This window comes from Natrix helvetica (assembly GCF_964273705.1).
Source record: "Natrix helvetica genome assembly, chromosome: 13".
Classification (NCBI taxonomy): Eukaryota; Metazoa; Chordata; class Lepidosauria; order Squamata; family Natricidae; genus Natrix; species Natrix helvetica.
In genome coordinates, this window is record NC_138557.1 from 3742674 (window position 1) to 3757451 (window position 14778).

The following is a 14778-nucleotide window of genomic DNA, read 5'->3' on the forward strand; positions in this document are numbered from 1 at the left end:
AAAGGGATGGGAAAGAGATGCTTTCTGGAGAACCTCCCCACTGCCCATCAAACATTAAAAACAGTTTAAACGCTCCGCAACGTCCAGGCACTTGGGGGTAGTTGTGGGGCTAAGAGATTTGGGGTACCCGATTGGTAGTCTAGACCAGGGATGCGGCCCTCAATGAAATCAAGTGTGACCCCCCCTGCTCTAGACCAAAAGAAAAGGCTCAGATGAGAGATCCGGGACACGAGGCCAGAATCATCTTTTGTTGGGTTGCAAGGAAGGGAAATCTCGCCACAAGTTTTGCGAGTTCTGGGCCAGGTTGTCTGTCCGAAGGACAAAGGACGACCCGCCCAGCTTTTGACACTTACATGTTTAAGTCGTTGCAGTTTTTGCTCTGGATCAGCTCTTCGATGTACTCTCTCGTTGCATCTGGAAACCTGGCTTCCTAGAAAAGGAGGAGGAAGGGGGGGGTTGAATCCTTCAGGCACCCCAGCAGTGGGGCGGGATCCTTCCTGCTTAACAACCAATTCGGTGCTCGCGCCTGCGCAGTTTTAACAAAACCTACCTCCCACATTACCTCTGGGGAGCACCACAGCGGAGGCGCCACAATCTGCTCGGCCGCGCGAATCAGCTGAGAGGATATAGGTAAGTGAAGCGCAGGGGCAGGCAGGCGGGCCCACCTAATCACCAGAGCTAACGGTTCTCTCGAACCAAACCGAACCGGCTGAATCTCACTCCTGCACCCCAGCCATTCAAGGAATTACTAGCTTCTTGCCCGTCGATTGTTACCATGTTTCCCCAAAAATAAAACCCTGTCTTATTTTCGGGGAAATATGGTAACAAGTTGACGGGCAAGAAGCTAGTAATTTCTTGAATGGCTGGGGTGCAGGGGTGACTTATTTTCTTTTGACCCCCCGAAATAAGCGCTGGGCCTTATTATTTTCGGGGTGCAGAAGGCGCTGAGCGTGGTCACCTCATGGCTGCTACTGGGTTGCAATATTTTCGGGGAGGGCTTACTTTAGCGCAAGCGCTCCAAAGCCAGATTGGGCATATTATCCGGGGAGGTCTTATTTTGGGGGAAAGAGGGTATCCAATGTAACGGGGCACAAGGAATCTGAACCATAACCAGATCTGATCAGAAAAGTTTCTTTATTGCCACTGATCTTTTGACAAGGGGGAATTGCAGAAGAACAGAGCTGGAAGGCACCTTGGAGGTCTTCTACTCCAACCCCTGCTGGAGCAGGAGACCCTATACACCATTTCAGACAAAGGACTGTCCAATCTCTTCTTTTAAAAAAAAAAAAAACTCCCGTGATGAAGCACCCACAATTTCTGGAGACGAGCCTTTCCCACTGGTGAATTGTTCGCACGGACAGGAGATTCCTCCATAGTTCTAGAGTGGAACTCTCATGGATAAAGCTTCTTGTCCTGCCCGCAGGCTGTACAATAGCAATAACCATAGCACCTAGACTTATATACCGCTTCACGGTGCTTTGCAGCCTCTCTAAGCAGTTTACAGAGTCAGCCTGTTGCCCTCAACAACCTGGGTCCTCGTTTGACCCACCTCGGAAGGACGGAAGGCTGAGTCAACCTGCAGCCGGTCAGGATCGAACTCCTGCCAGTCAGCACAGCCAGCAACACTGCATTCTAATAACTGTATCACCATGGCCCTTGCCTCCCTTCCTTCCCCATAGCACTTAGACTTATATATCGCTTCACAGTGCTTTATAGCCCTCTCTAAGTGGTTTACAAAGTCAGCCTCTTGCCCCCAACAATCTGGGTCCTCGTTTGACCCACCTCGGAAGGACGGAAGGCTGAGTCATCCTGGAGACTAAAACATATGATGAACGGCTGCAGGAACTGGGCCTGGCTAGTCTAGTGAAGAGAAGGACCAGGGGAGACATGATAGCAGTCTTCTAATATTTGAGGGGCTGCCACACAGAGGAGGGGGTCAAGGTATTTTCCAAGGCACCCGAAGGCCAAACAAGGAACAATGGATGGAAACTGAGCAAGGAGAGATTCAACCTGGAAATAAGGAGCAATTTTCTGACGGTGAGAACAATCAACCCATCGAACAGAAGTAGCCTTCGGAAGTTGTGAGAGCTTCATCCCTGGAAGCTTTCAAGAAGAAACCGGATTGCCATCTGTCAGAAATGGTGTAAAGGTCTCCTGCTTGACCTAGAAGACTTCCAAGCTCCCTTTTAGGTCTATTCTGATGAATTGAGTCTACCATCAGCCAGTCAGGATCAAACTCCTGGCAGTGGGGCAGAGTCAGCCTGCAATACTGCCTCCTAACCACCGGGGTTCAAGCGACACTTACCGTTTCTCGGGTGAGTAACACAAGGAGGTCTTTGTCCAGCAGAGTAGCCGTCTGCTTGGGAAGCTCGCCGGAGCTGGTATTCAGTGACCCTTGGACTGGAAACGCCGGCCCGGCCTGCTCGTTCATTACGGCCTCCTGGTCTCCATTTTCCTCTGGGGGGTGAGCTAGTTGAGGGGAAGCAGGGCCTGGGATCCCATCCTGCTGAGGCTCGGGCCTGGGAAAAGCCGGCCCGGGAATCTCTCCTTGGTACACCCTTGGCAAAGGCCCAAGTTCTCTTTCCAACGGTCCAGGCTGAGAAGGGAGAGGATTGACCCCAGTCCGTCCCTCCTCCTTCGCCGGCTGAAAGTATGGATGATCCAGCCGCATGTTCTCCTTCGCGCAATGGAAAAGTTTGGGGGCCAGCTGTGGTGGAAGCGTCCGATCTCTTTCTTCTTCTTCTTGGTTCTCCCGATCGGGCCCCACTTCCTCCAAATTAATGACCTCGGGAGCCGCCTCTCTCTTCTGAACCACGCTGGGGCCAGCCTCTGTCCCGCTGACCTCCCCGGGGTCAGCGGGATCCGGAGAATCGGGTAACTCCAAAACTTCGGCCTTGCTCGGCCTGCCCCGTCCCGTGCTTCCCGCCTTCAGGTAGTTCCGGCGGGTGCCGGGCAGCCTCGGAGAAGTTGGGGCTTTGGCCTTGGGGTCTTTGTGAGGAAGCGCCACCACGTCGCCATTCGATCCTCCTTCCCCCGTCTTGTTAACAACTTGCCAGGGGGCGGCGGGCTTGATGACGTTGGGCCGCAGGAATTTCTTGGTGGCTGTCTTTATAAGGAGGCAAGAGAGAGGGGTTAGATGCGTCACTCCTTTAGAAAAAGGGGCTAGGTCTAAAATCCCTCTGCCTAGATCAGGGGTGTCAAACTCAATGTCAGGCCTGCAAGCTTTCTCCTGGGTCTTTGGCCTGCCACACTTTCTATTATTTAAATCCTGATTATCTTGTATGCTATCTCATATCCTAGCCATTCTCATATTGGTTAGAAAGGGCAGCTGTCAGGATTATAAGTAGTTCATAAGTTAAATCCACTTGCTTAGCCATCATTTGAAGGTAAACACAGACCCTGATTCAGAGTTCCAATGGCCAGGTTCTCCTGAAATCACCCTGCTGCATTTTGGGACCACATTTGCAGTCATTAAGATTGCAGGATTTGTTCCAAGGGAAGTTCATGTTAAATTTCTCAGAAAGACCACAAGAGATGAGGTTCTAGGAGCTCAAAAGGGGGGACCACTAAAATATAAAGATAAAGAAATAACCATTCTTAAACAGATTCCAAAGAAAGTAAGAGATAAGAGGAAGAAATATTCCTCTTTAGCAAAAAAAATTATATAATAAAGGGGTCTGGTTTAGGTGGTTATTACCAGAAGGCATGTTGATTTTCTGGGAGGGCAGCAGAATTAGAATTAACACAGTTGTGGAGGCAGAGGCTTTCACTAAAAAACATAATGCTCTCCTAGATGAAATGGGGGATTTTATTTCTCAGGACCGCAAATAAACCTTTACGTCCCAAAAGATAATTAGGAATTTACGCTACCTGGATCATCTTAATTTCCTCTGGAACCAAACAAAACAAAATGCCCAGCAACACAAAAAACGCAACCTTGTTTGTGGCAGCCCTTTCAAATTATAACTTTTGACCTTCTGGCCCAGCCAGCTCCCACTTATCAAAATATCTCAGAGGAAAGAATCCAAAGCGGCTGGGAGGCACGTAATGATTTTTTTGCAAGATTAGCAAAAATGCTCCCAAACAGATCACCAGAGTGTTGGAAATGCAAGCAGACACAAGGAACATATTACCACATGTGGTGGACCTGTCCATCAGCAAAAAAGTATTGGATAAGGATTAAAAAGTGGCCAGAGGAAACGGTAAAACAACAAATAGAATTAAAGGCAGAGCTATTTCTATTAGGCATATTAACAGGGAAATATTTTTTTAAAAACCCAATACTTAATACTACACGTAATAACAGCGGCTAGAATAGCGTATGCTCAAAATTGGAAAAATGGAAATATACCCACAGAGGAAATGGTCATAAAAAAATATTAGATTGCGCTGAGATGGACAGGTTGACAATGGAAATTAAAGGCAAAGGAGAAACAGAATATTATTTAATTTGGGATGTATGGTGTAATTGACAGCAGGTGCAAAAATTAGAAAATTAACAATGAAAGATGATTAACGAATTGGCAATCAGAAATAAGTATAAGTATAATGATAGATAGAAGAATACATACTGTAAATAATATTATGGTAAGACGTTATAAAAATGTAAAACAAAATATTTAGAATGATAATTATATAGAGATGTATGTTAGACATAGGGAAACAAGAATTACAAATAGGATAATATATATTAGATGATAATGTAAAAAACTGTGGGTATAACTGATACATCGCTGTTGCAAAGATGGAACTATGGTGCATAATGAAGAAAACTGTATAATAAAAATACTTCAAATTATAACTTTGCCCTTGTGGTCCAACAGCTCCCACTTGTCAAAAATATCTCACAGGAGAGAATCAAAAGCGGCTGGGGATGCATGTAATGAATTTGGGGTAATAAACCTCTCATCGGTTTAAAGAACATTTAAAGCAGCTGGAAAACAGCAACCTGGCATTTAAAGAATGCAGGGGGGAAACTGTGTTTGGCTTTAAGCCTTGGGACATTCCTCAAACACACTGTGGTTTAATAATGAAAGCTTAGCCACAATTATTAAAGGTAAAGGTTCCCCTCGCACATGTGTGCTAGTCGTTCCCGACACTAGGGGGCGGTGCTCATCTCCGTTTCAAAGCCGAAGAGCCAGCACTGTCCGAAGACGTCTCCGTGGTCATGTGGCCGGCATGACTCAACGCCGAAGGTGCACGGAACGCTGTTCCCTTCCCATCAAAGGTGGTTCCTATTTTTCTGCTTGCATTTTTTATGTGCTTTCGAACTGCGAGGTTGGCAGAAGCTGGGAAAAGTAACGGGAGCTCACTCCGTGATGTGGCGCTAGGGATTCGAACTGCCGAACTACTGACCTTTCTGATGAACAAGCTCAGTGTCTTAGTCCCTGAGCCACCGCGTCCCCTAGCCACAATTATTAGTATAAGATAAAACCCAATTTTAGCTGCAGCCTATTTGGAAAACGTACAAAAACCAGGAAGGCGCTGAGCTCAGAGTATTCAGGAGTTATGAAACTCATCGCTGGAAAACAGGCTCAGCTCCTTTACCAAATTGCCAGAGAAAGAACAAGAGTTTTTTTTTCCCTTTGTTTTGTTTTCTGCACTGTTGACCAGATTTTTTTAAAGAAAACACCATGGAGAAACTCATAATTCTTCTTCTCCTCGTCCCTGAGGTTGGTGACCCCTGAGACAGAAGAGGGAGGACTTACCTCCATCAAGATGACCACGTCTTCATCATCCTCGTCTTCCCACTGCTGGCGAACGGGTGTGTCCAACATCACAGGCAAGTCTTCGTCCGAGGAGTCCGATATAGTGATGAGTCCCTCGTCTCGGTGGTTAATCCTATCTGGAGGGAGGACAAGCCCATCAGCCAGCTGAAGGTTAGCGGCAGCTTGTAACTACACATTCTCTCCCTCCGTCCGACTCCAGACGGAAATAAGTGGCCTGAGCTTGCATGGAAATAAGGCAGGAGGGGAACTCCCAGGACAGAGGTGGGCGGCTCATCGTGCATGCGGACTTCAACTCCCAGAATTCCTTGCGCAAGGCACTTTGCCTCCCACCTTGCTTAATAACGGAAATAACAATAGTAAAACCAATTGTTACCAACCTGCCTTCCATTGAGGTATACTGCAGGAGTCAAAAAGGGGGCTGGGAAAATATCTACAGACCCCTCGCATCCTGGACATAAATAGTTTCAACTCCTACCCTCAAAACGACGCTATAGAGCACCGCATACCAAGACAAGTAAGACACAAGGATAGGTTTTCCCCCAAACGCCATCACTCTGCTAAACAAATAATTCCCTCGTCTCTTGTCAAACTATTCAATCTACGTTACTATTAGTCTTCTCATCGTTCCTATCACCTCACATTTATGACTGTATGACTGTAACTTTGTCGCTTGTATCCTTATATTGATTCATATCGATAGTTTTTCCTGATTGCTTCTTTGTACCCTATCACCAATCATCAAGTGTATCTTATGATTCGTGACGAATGTATCTTGTCTTTTTATGTACACGGAGAGCATTTGCACCAAAGACAAATTCCTTGTGTGTCCAATCACACTTGGCCAAAAAAAAATTCAATTCAATTCAATTCCTTAGTCTATTTCTATTCTAATTCTAATTGTATTCCAGTTCTAATTTCAGTGCTGTGCTGTGCTAAGCTAAATTCCAGGGGTCAGAAGGTGAGAACTTCCTGAGAACTTACCTTTTCCTCGATGGCTCCGGAAACTATTCAAGTCGATTACTTCTTTCTGACCTCCGTCTTCCATGTTAAAAGGTTACGCACCTGAGCATGACATCCGCTTGGTCAGGAGCCCCTGGAAAAGGTAGAAGGACTGTTTGACCACACGGCTTTGTGTGAGCTTGTTACTGCAGTCTCAAGAGGAAGAGCCCTTAGACTTATACACCGCTTCACGGTACCTCACAGTCCTCCCTAAGCGGTTTACAGAGTCAGCCTCTTACCCCCAACAATCTGGGTCATTTGACCTAACTCGGAAGAATGGAAGGATGGAGCCGGTCAGGATCGAACTCCTGGCAGTGGGCAGAATTAGTCTGCAATACTGCATTCTAACAACTGTATCACTATGGATGGATGGTTTCCTTCCTTTTTCCTCCCTACTCTTTTCCTTCCCCCTTTTCCTTCCTCTCTTCATCCTTCCTTCCCTCCCTTCCCTTCCTCTATCCCTCTCTTCTTTTTCTTATTTCCATTTTTCACAGCTTACATTCGTCACAGCTTCTCCGTGAACGAAATTCAGACGCTCGGCAATGGACTCATATTTATGACGGTTGTAGCATCCCAGGGTTATTTGATCTCCTTTTGGGGCAGGTTCACTTTTAACAACTGCAGTGAGTCACTTAACAATGGTGGCAAGAAAGGTTGTACAAATGGGGTAAAACTCACTTAACAAATGAGTCTTGCTTAGCAATGGAAATCTTGGCCTCAATTGTGCCGAAAGGGGAGTAGAGGACTACCTGTAGTTGTGGTTTATAAACCATACACACAACACACATACATACACAGCAAGCCTCGTTTTTTGCAACCACTGTTTCTGCTCTGGTTTTGCGAGCCTAAATGAGCTTTAATGTTCTTTCTGCGCCAACTCAGGAAGCTCAAACTGCCTAAAGAGCTGCTGATTCTGTTCTACAGAGGAATTATTGAGTCTGTCCTCTGCACCTCCATAACTGTCTGGTTTGGCTCTGCAACCCAACAAGACAGACGGAGACTTCAGAGGGTAATCAGAACTGCAAGAAAAACAAGAGCTACCAACCTGCCTTCCGTTGAGGACCAGTATATTGCACGAGTCAAAAAGAGGGCTGAGAAAATATCTACAGACCTCTCGCATCCTGAACATAAATTGTTTCAACTTCTACCCTCAAAATGACACTATAGGTACTGCACACCCGAACAACTAGACACAGGGACAGTTTTTCCCTGAACCACATCACTCTGCTAAACAAATAATTACCACTGTCAAACTATTCACTAAGTCTGCATTACTATTCGTCTTCTCATCGTTCCTATCCCCCCATCTCCTCCCACTTATGACTGTAGCACTGTAACTTTGTCACTTGTATCCTTATATTGATTTATATTGATACTGTTTCCTGATTGCTTCTTTGTAGCCTATGACTATCATTAAGTGCTGTACCTTAAGATTCCTGACGAATGTATCTTTTCTTTTTATGCAAACTGAGAGCATTTGCACCAGAGACAAATTCCTTGTGTGTCCAATCACACTTGGCTAATAAAGAATTCTATTCTGTTTTCCATTCTATTCTATTTTCCATTCTATTCTATTTTCCATTCTATTCTTCTATTCTATAGTCTATTTTCCATTCTATTCTATTCTATATTCTATTCTATTTTCCATTCTATTCCATTCTCTATTCTATTCTATTCTATTCTTCTATTCTATTCATTCCATTCTTCTATTCTATTCTTTATTCCATTCCCTATTCTATTCTATTTTCCATTCTGTTCTATTTTCCATTCTGTTCTTCTATTCTATTTTATTCTATATTCTATTCTCTATTCTGTCGTATTCTCTATTCTATTCTCTATGCTATTCTATTTTCCATTCTATTCTTCTATTCTATTCTCTATTCCATTCCATTCTCTGTTCTATTGTATTATCTATGCTGTTCCATTTTCCATCCTATTCTTCTATTCTATTCTATTCCATTCTATTCAGATACTGCCTTAGCTCCTTCTTCCTAGCCACAGCTGCTAAAAGGCTCCACACCATGACTTTTTCGGGGGTCCCCCCTCCAGGGACGTATTTGGTCTCTGTCAGTGTATGGGCGTATATGAGCAGGAGAAGACTCAATGCAAAAAGAGAGAGGTTATAATTGAAATATGACACATGGATCTGAACTGATAAACGGCTGGCTGGGAAAGACACTCCTGGGCCGTTTCAACTCTGCTCTCATTGCCAAAAGCCTGCAGCAAACTTCTACTCAGAACTGTTCCATGACACCAGCCCCATCGTCAGATTCCAGGCCCGACAACGCCGGCCTTCGTTTCAAAAGACCAGCATCTGTTTGGGTGGAAATAAAATCCTTCCCAGAGGCAGAGGAGAGAGAGTCAGGCACAGGGGGAGGGTGAGGGGGGGCATAAAATACAAGAGACCCATCCACTGACCTTTATCTTAGAATAGAATATAGGAGAGTGAAATATAGAATAGAATATAGAATGGAATAGAATATAGAATAAACAGAGTTGGAAGGGACGTTGGAGGTCTTCTAGTCCAACCCCCTGCTTAAGCAGGAGATCTTACACAACTTCAGACAAATGGTTATCCAACATCTTCTTAAACACTTCCAGTGTTGGAGCATTCACAACTTCTGGAGGTAACTTGTTCCACTGATTAATTGTTCTCACTGTCAGGAAATTTCTCCTAATTTCTCTCCTTGATTAGTTTCCACCCATTGCTTCTCATCCTGCCCTCAGGTGCCTTGGAGAATAGCTTGGCTCCCTCTTCTTTGGGGCAACCCCTGAGATATTGGAAGACTGCTATCATGTCTCCCCTAGTCCTTCTTTTCATTAAACTGGACATACCCAGTTCCTGCAACTGTTCTTCATATGTTTTAGCCTCCAGTCTCCTAATCACTTTTGTTGCTCTTCTCTGCACTCTTTCTAGAGTCTCCACATCTTTTCTACATCGTGGCGACCAAAACATCTATTTATCTATTTCTTTTTTTCCCTGGAATACACGCAGAAAGAACTTTTTAAGGGAAAATCTCTTGATTCGTTAGGCCACAATCAAAAAATGTTTCACCACCGACCGGTCGAAGGAAGTTGCCAGGACTGGATGCCCCTGGGATCGATTACCCTGAATGCAAAAAAATTCTCCCCAGCTCTAACGAGAAACCGAAAACGGTTCCAAGAAGCCCGTGCAACAGATTCCTTCCGAAAGGAATAGAAAGTTCAAGAGGACACAGTTCAAGAATCTTCCTTGTGACAGCAGCTCACAACTTCCTCCAGAATCTAAACTGTGGCCAAACTCATCTTTTAGAAGGGTGGATCAGGAATTCGGTTTTTCTATCAGCGCAGAGAGGGGGGAAAAAAAGAATCTTAGCATACACAGACCACCCTCGCAATAGGGACATTTAAACTGACTTATTGATAATTCAGTGGTACTGTGATCATACAATATACAATAGCAGAGTTGGAAGGGACCTTGGAGGTCTTCTAGTCCAACCCCCTGCCTATTGATGGCCGCCGTGTGCTGAAATATATTTTAAAATCTCCCAACGCATTCCCACCATCGACAAAAGTTACCAAAGATAATTTGCTGAAATGACATAAAGCTCATTCAAAGGATATGGTTTTTATACAGCAGGCAGTCCTCGACTTACGACCCCAACGGAGCCCCAAATCTCTGTTGTCGAGCAAGACATTTGTTAAGTGAGTTTTGCTCCCTTTTGCCATCTTTCCTGCCACGGTTGTTAAGTGAATCGTTGCTCTGGTTTAGTTAAGAACCCGGTTGTTAAGCGAATCTGGCTTCCCCATTGACTTGGCTCGACAGAATGTTGCCAAAAGGAAATCAGGTGACACTGCAACCGTCATAAATACGAGGCAGTTACCAAGCATATGAATTCTGATCACATGACCAGGGGGACGCTACAACTGTGTGAAAAAATGGTCATCAGTCACTTTTTTTCTGGGGCGCTGTAACTTTGAACCAACTGTTCTAAGTTGAGAACCGCTTGAGGCATATTTACTAACACAATTAATAGCAAACAACTTACAAATGTCAAATTCAAAGCTGCATCTGAAGTCTGCAGAGCTCAATCACACGTACACACACAAACATACACGCCCCCCCCTCCCAATATTATGGTGCTCACTGCTGATTCCCAAGGATAAGGAAGAAAACCCCTCATATCCCAAATCTACAAGGCTGGGACTAGAAAATTCCTACAAACCATCTCAGTTTAAGTCCATTTCGCCCATGTTATTCTCACAACAGGTAACAGACAATTTCAGGATCTGCCTGCCTCTTCTGTCGTTCCCCCCACCCCCCCCAAAAAAAATTCCTGCCATTTACCTTCCTCCACCACCCCTACTCCCCCCAAAAAACATTCAGATGGGCAGGCTGCAGGTTGTGTTTTCATTGCACACAAAACTAGATTTGCAGGTAAGCGGACTTTGTCCCTGCCAGCAATTACAAACCAGGAAATTTATTCTCTTAATCTCCATGAATGACTTTCCAAGGAGAAGCAAAAGACCGTCTTAGAGAAGGAAGGAAAGGGGGGGGGAGAAAAAGGAGCTTGTGCGATGGGGAGGGGGAGAAAACAGGAAAGGGAGAGAACAGGTGGGAGAGAGACGTTAAAGGGACAGTTCGAAGAGCCATTCCATAAATGGAAAAAGAGCAATATGGTTTGGAGGACGAGCAGACATGTGGCCAAAAAAAAAAAAAAAGTAAAAAGAAACAAAGTTGGATGTCTGATTTGTTGAACTGATAATCCAAATTTACATTCAAGTGGGTGCGAACCCCAATTAAAACCCTGAAAGGTAAGTAAAGGTTCCCCCTGCATGTATGTACTAGTCGTTCCTGACTCTAAGGGGCAGCAGTGCTCAAAGCCGAAGAGCCAGCGCTGTCCGAAGACGTCTCCATGGTCATGTGGCGGGCACGACTAGACGCCAAAGGGGCACGGAACACTGTTCCCTTCTCACCAAAGGTGGTTCCTATTTTTCTACTCGCATTTTTTACCTGCTTTCGAACTGCTAGGTTGGCAGAAGCTGGGACAAGTAACAGGAGCTCACTCCGTTACGCGGCACTAGGGATTCGAACCGCCAAACTGCCGACCTTTCTGATCTAAGCCACTGAGCATCTTAGCCACTGAGCCATGAGTCCCAAAAGGTAAATGAAGGCAAATGTTAATGAAGAATTCAAACCTGATTTTTTTTTAATAAAAAAAAATAGTTCTCGGGAGTTTTCCCACACTGTTTCAAGAGATCAGAAGGATTTGGAAAGTCCATGAAACATTTTGGCCTGGAGACCCCCGAAGGGATGGGAGGCAGTCCTTCAGACTACTAGGCCCTGGGCTATGTGTCGGTTTTTCAAAATTAGCAACCTGGGTTAACTTACGACTCACAACTAAAAACTGATGTTGTTAAGTGAAGTTTTGTCCCACGTTACGATGTTTGTTTGTTTTTTGCCACCTTGGCCGATGGAACCATTTCAGTTGGTAAATGAGTCACGCGGTTGTTAAGTGAACCTAGTGTCCTCGACGACTTTTGTCGGAAGGTCGTAAAAAAAGGGGGGGGGGAATTGCGTGACTCCAGGACAACTGCCACCGTCATTGAGGCGAGTCAGCTGTCAAGCATTCAAATGTAAACCCAGTGTGAAAAATGGTCCAGAGTCCCTTTTTCCAGTGCCGTCGTAACTTCGAACGGTCGCTGAATGAACTGCTGCAAGTCGAGGGCTACCTGTACTGTCTTCAATTGGGGAGGTTGAAGCCATACATTTCAGATCTCCGAGTCATTTCGGTTAGTATCGAATCCCTCGGGAATTGGACATAGATTAAAGCAGCTGTAAAGCCAGGAGCTGGGGGACGAGGTGGCTCAGTCGCTGCTGAGCTTGTCGATCCGAAAGGTCAGCGGTTCGAATCCCTAGCCCTGCGTAATGGAGTGAGCTCCCGTGACTTGTCCCAGCTTCTGCCAACCTAGCAGTTCGAAAGCACATAAAAAATTCAAGTAGAAAAATAGGAACCACCTTTTGTGGGAAGGGAACAGCGTTCCGTGCGCCTTCGGTGTTGAGTCATGCCGGCCACATGATCACGGAGACGTCTTCGGACAGCGCTGGCTCTTCGGCTTTGAAACGGAGATGAGGACTGCCCCCTAGAGTCAGGAACGACTAGCACATCTGTGCGAAGGGAACCTTTACCTTAAACTAGGAGCAAACTCCAATATAAACGATAAAGGTTTCTTTCCCAATCAAGTCAGCCAACACCAATTTAGCCAGCAAAGAAAGTTAAACAAGGATAAAAGGTCCAGAGGAGAACCAATCCGAGACGGTCAGGATGCCAAAAACATAGAAAGTCAGTTTACAGCAGGCCAGACCCACATCTGGGTGGCTCTAAACCCCAGAAAGAGATTCCTGGTCTTGCTTTAGCCCCAGGGTGAAAAGCATCAGGATTTGAATCTGAGACTCAGCTGTTGATAAGAGAAACAGTTGCTGGGCCATCCACCAGCCCCCCCTCCCCTCTTGAAAGCCTTGTAGGGTGGGGGACGGTGGAGACTCCTGAAGCCACATGCCAGGAAGGGGCAGAGAAAGGCCTAAAGGGGAGGGGGCCGAGAGGGGGCAATGCTGTTGAAAATCAAGGGAGAGCAAAGAAATCAAACCAGCGAAACTTGCAAAGCGGAAGAGAAAGTGATATGAAAAGGAGACGGGATTAGCTTTTTTTGGGGAGGGGGAGGTATTGTTTTTCCTATAAGGAAGAGAGAAAGAAAGCCAAAGGGGGGCAGGGATGGGGGTGGAGAGAGAGGGGGGAAAGGGGTGAACTTCAGGGGGCTGAGGGGGAAGCCCACATGTCAATCAAAGGGGGGGGGAGAATAAACAAACAGTGGAAAAAACAATATTTGGGGTGGGGGTGATTAAACATTGGGGAGGGGAGAGGGAAGGAGAGGCAAACCTCTGAGAAAAAGGGGAGGGGAGGGAAAAGAGCCCCCTCCCCGGGCTGCCAAGTCTGGAAAGTAGGGCAGAGGGAGGCCAGGAAAGGAGGGGGGGAGAGGAAAAAACCCTTCCCCAGAAATGGAATGGGAAAGAGAGGGAAGAGAAGACACCCCCCTACCCAGGAAAGGAAGGGAACAAGGGGGGGGAGAAAAGACCCTCCCTCAATAAAAGGAGAGGGCAGGGAAGGAAGAGAAACACCCCCCCACACACACACACAGGAAAAGAATCGGAGGGGAAGACCCCTTAGGAAGGGCAAGCAAGTGGGAAGAGAAGACCTCTCCCCATACCAGAATTGGAGGGGGAGGGGAACTGAAGACCCCCCCCACCCACCCCCAAGGAAAGGAAAGGAAAGGAAAGGAAAGGGGGAGACCCCTCTCCGGGAAAGGAGAGGCACAAGATGGGGGAAGACCCCTCCCCCCCAAGGAAAGGAAGGGGACGACGGGAGACCCCTTAGGAAGGGACAAGACCCCCTCCCCATAAAAGGAAGCAGAGCGGACGGGGAAGGAAGAGGAGGAGACCCCTCCCCAGGAAAAGGAGAAGCGGAAGGACCCCAAGAAATGGGGGGTGGGGTGGCGGGGAAGACCCCCCCAGGAAAGGTGAGGAAGGGGGAAAGCAAGACCCCCTCCCCCGGGAAAGAAAGAGACCCCCTCCCCCCCTCCTTCCCTCACTCACCGCCCGCTGCCCCGCTCGCTCCCTGGCCGGCTGCCCCGTGCGGCCCTTCGCAGGCCGGCCTGCCCCTCGCGCTCCGGCCCGACCCCCCCACCCCCACGCGCGGCTCCGGCGCTTCCGGCTTCCTCCCTCCTCGGCGCCGCCCCCTCCCTCCCTCCCTCTTCACCCCCCCCCGCCGGGCGCGTCACGCAGCGCCGCCCTCCCCTTTCCACGTGACCGGCCGCCGGAGGGGTCGGGTCCGGGAGCCTGACCGGGCCATAGAGCCGCGCGGAGGGAGAGGCGCACCCTCCTCCTTCTCTCCCCCCCCACCCTCCCCGCCGCACCATAGAGAGAGAAGCGGCCGTCACGTGACCTTATTTATCTATCTATCCATCCATCCATCATCTTTGTGTCTTCTACCTAATCTATCTCTACCTATCTCCA

At 47.0% G+C, this 14778-nt stretch overlaps 1 protein-coding gene across 1 annotated transcript in view; it reads right to left on the bottom strand.

The window, feature by feature from the left end:
- RNF216 (ring finger protein 216) overlaps window positions 1-14485 on the bottom strand; it is a 34701-nt gene extending 20216 nt beyond the window's left edge. The window contains exons 1-5 of the mRNA XM_081965487.1: window positions 14359-14485; window positions 6711-6822; window positions 5709-5845; window positions 2306-3106; window positions 354-430 (exon numbers count right to left, since the gene is read on the bottom strand). Of these exons, the coding sequence (XP_081821613.1) occupies window positions 354-430; window positions 2306-3106; window positions 5709-5845; window positions 6711-6774 (1079 nt within the window). The 5' untranslated portion in view covers window positions 6775-6822; window positions 14359-14485. The remainder of the gene's footprint in view (window positions 1-353; window positions 431-2305; window positions 3107-5708; window positions 5846-6710; window positions 6823-14358) is intronic.
- Window positions 14486-14778: the final 293 nt, after the last annotated feature.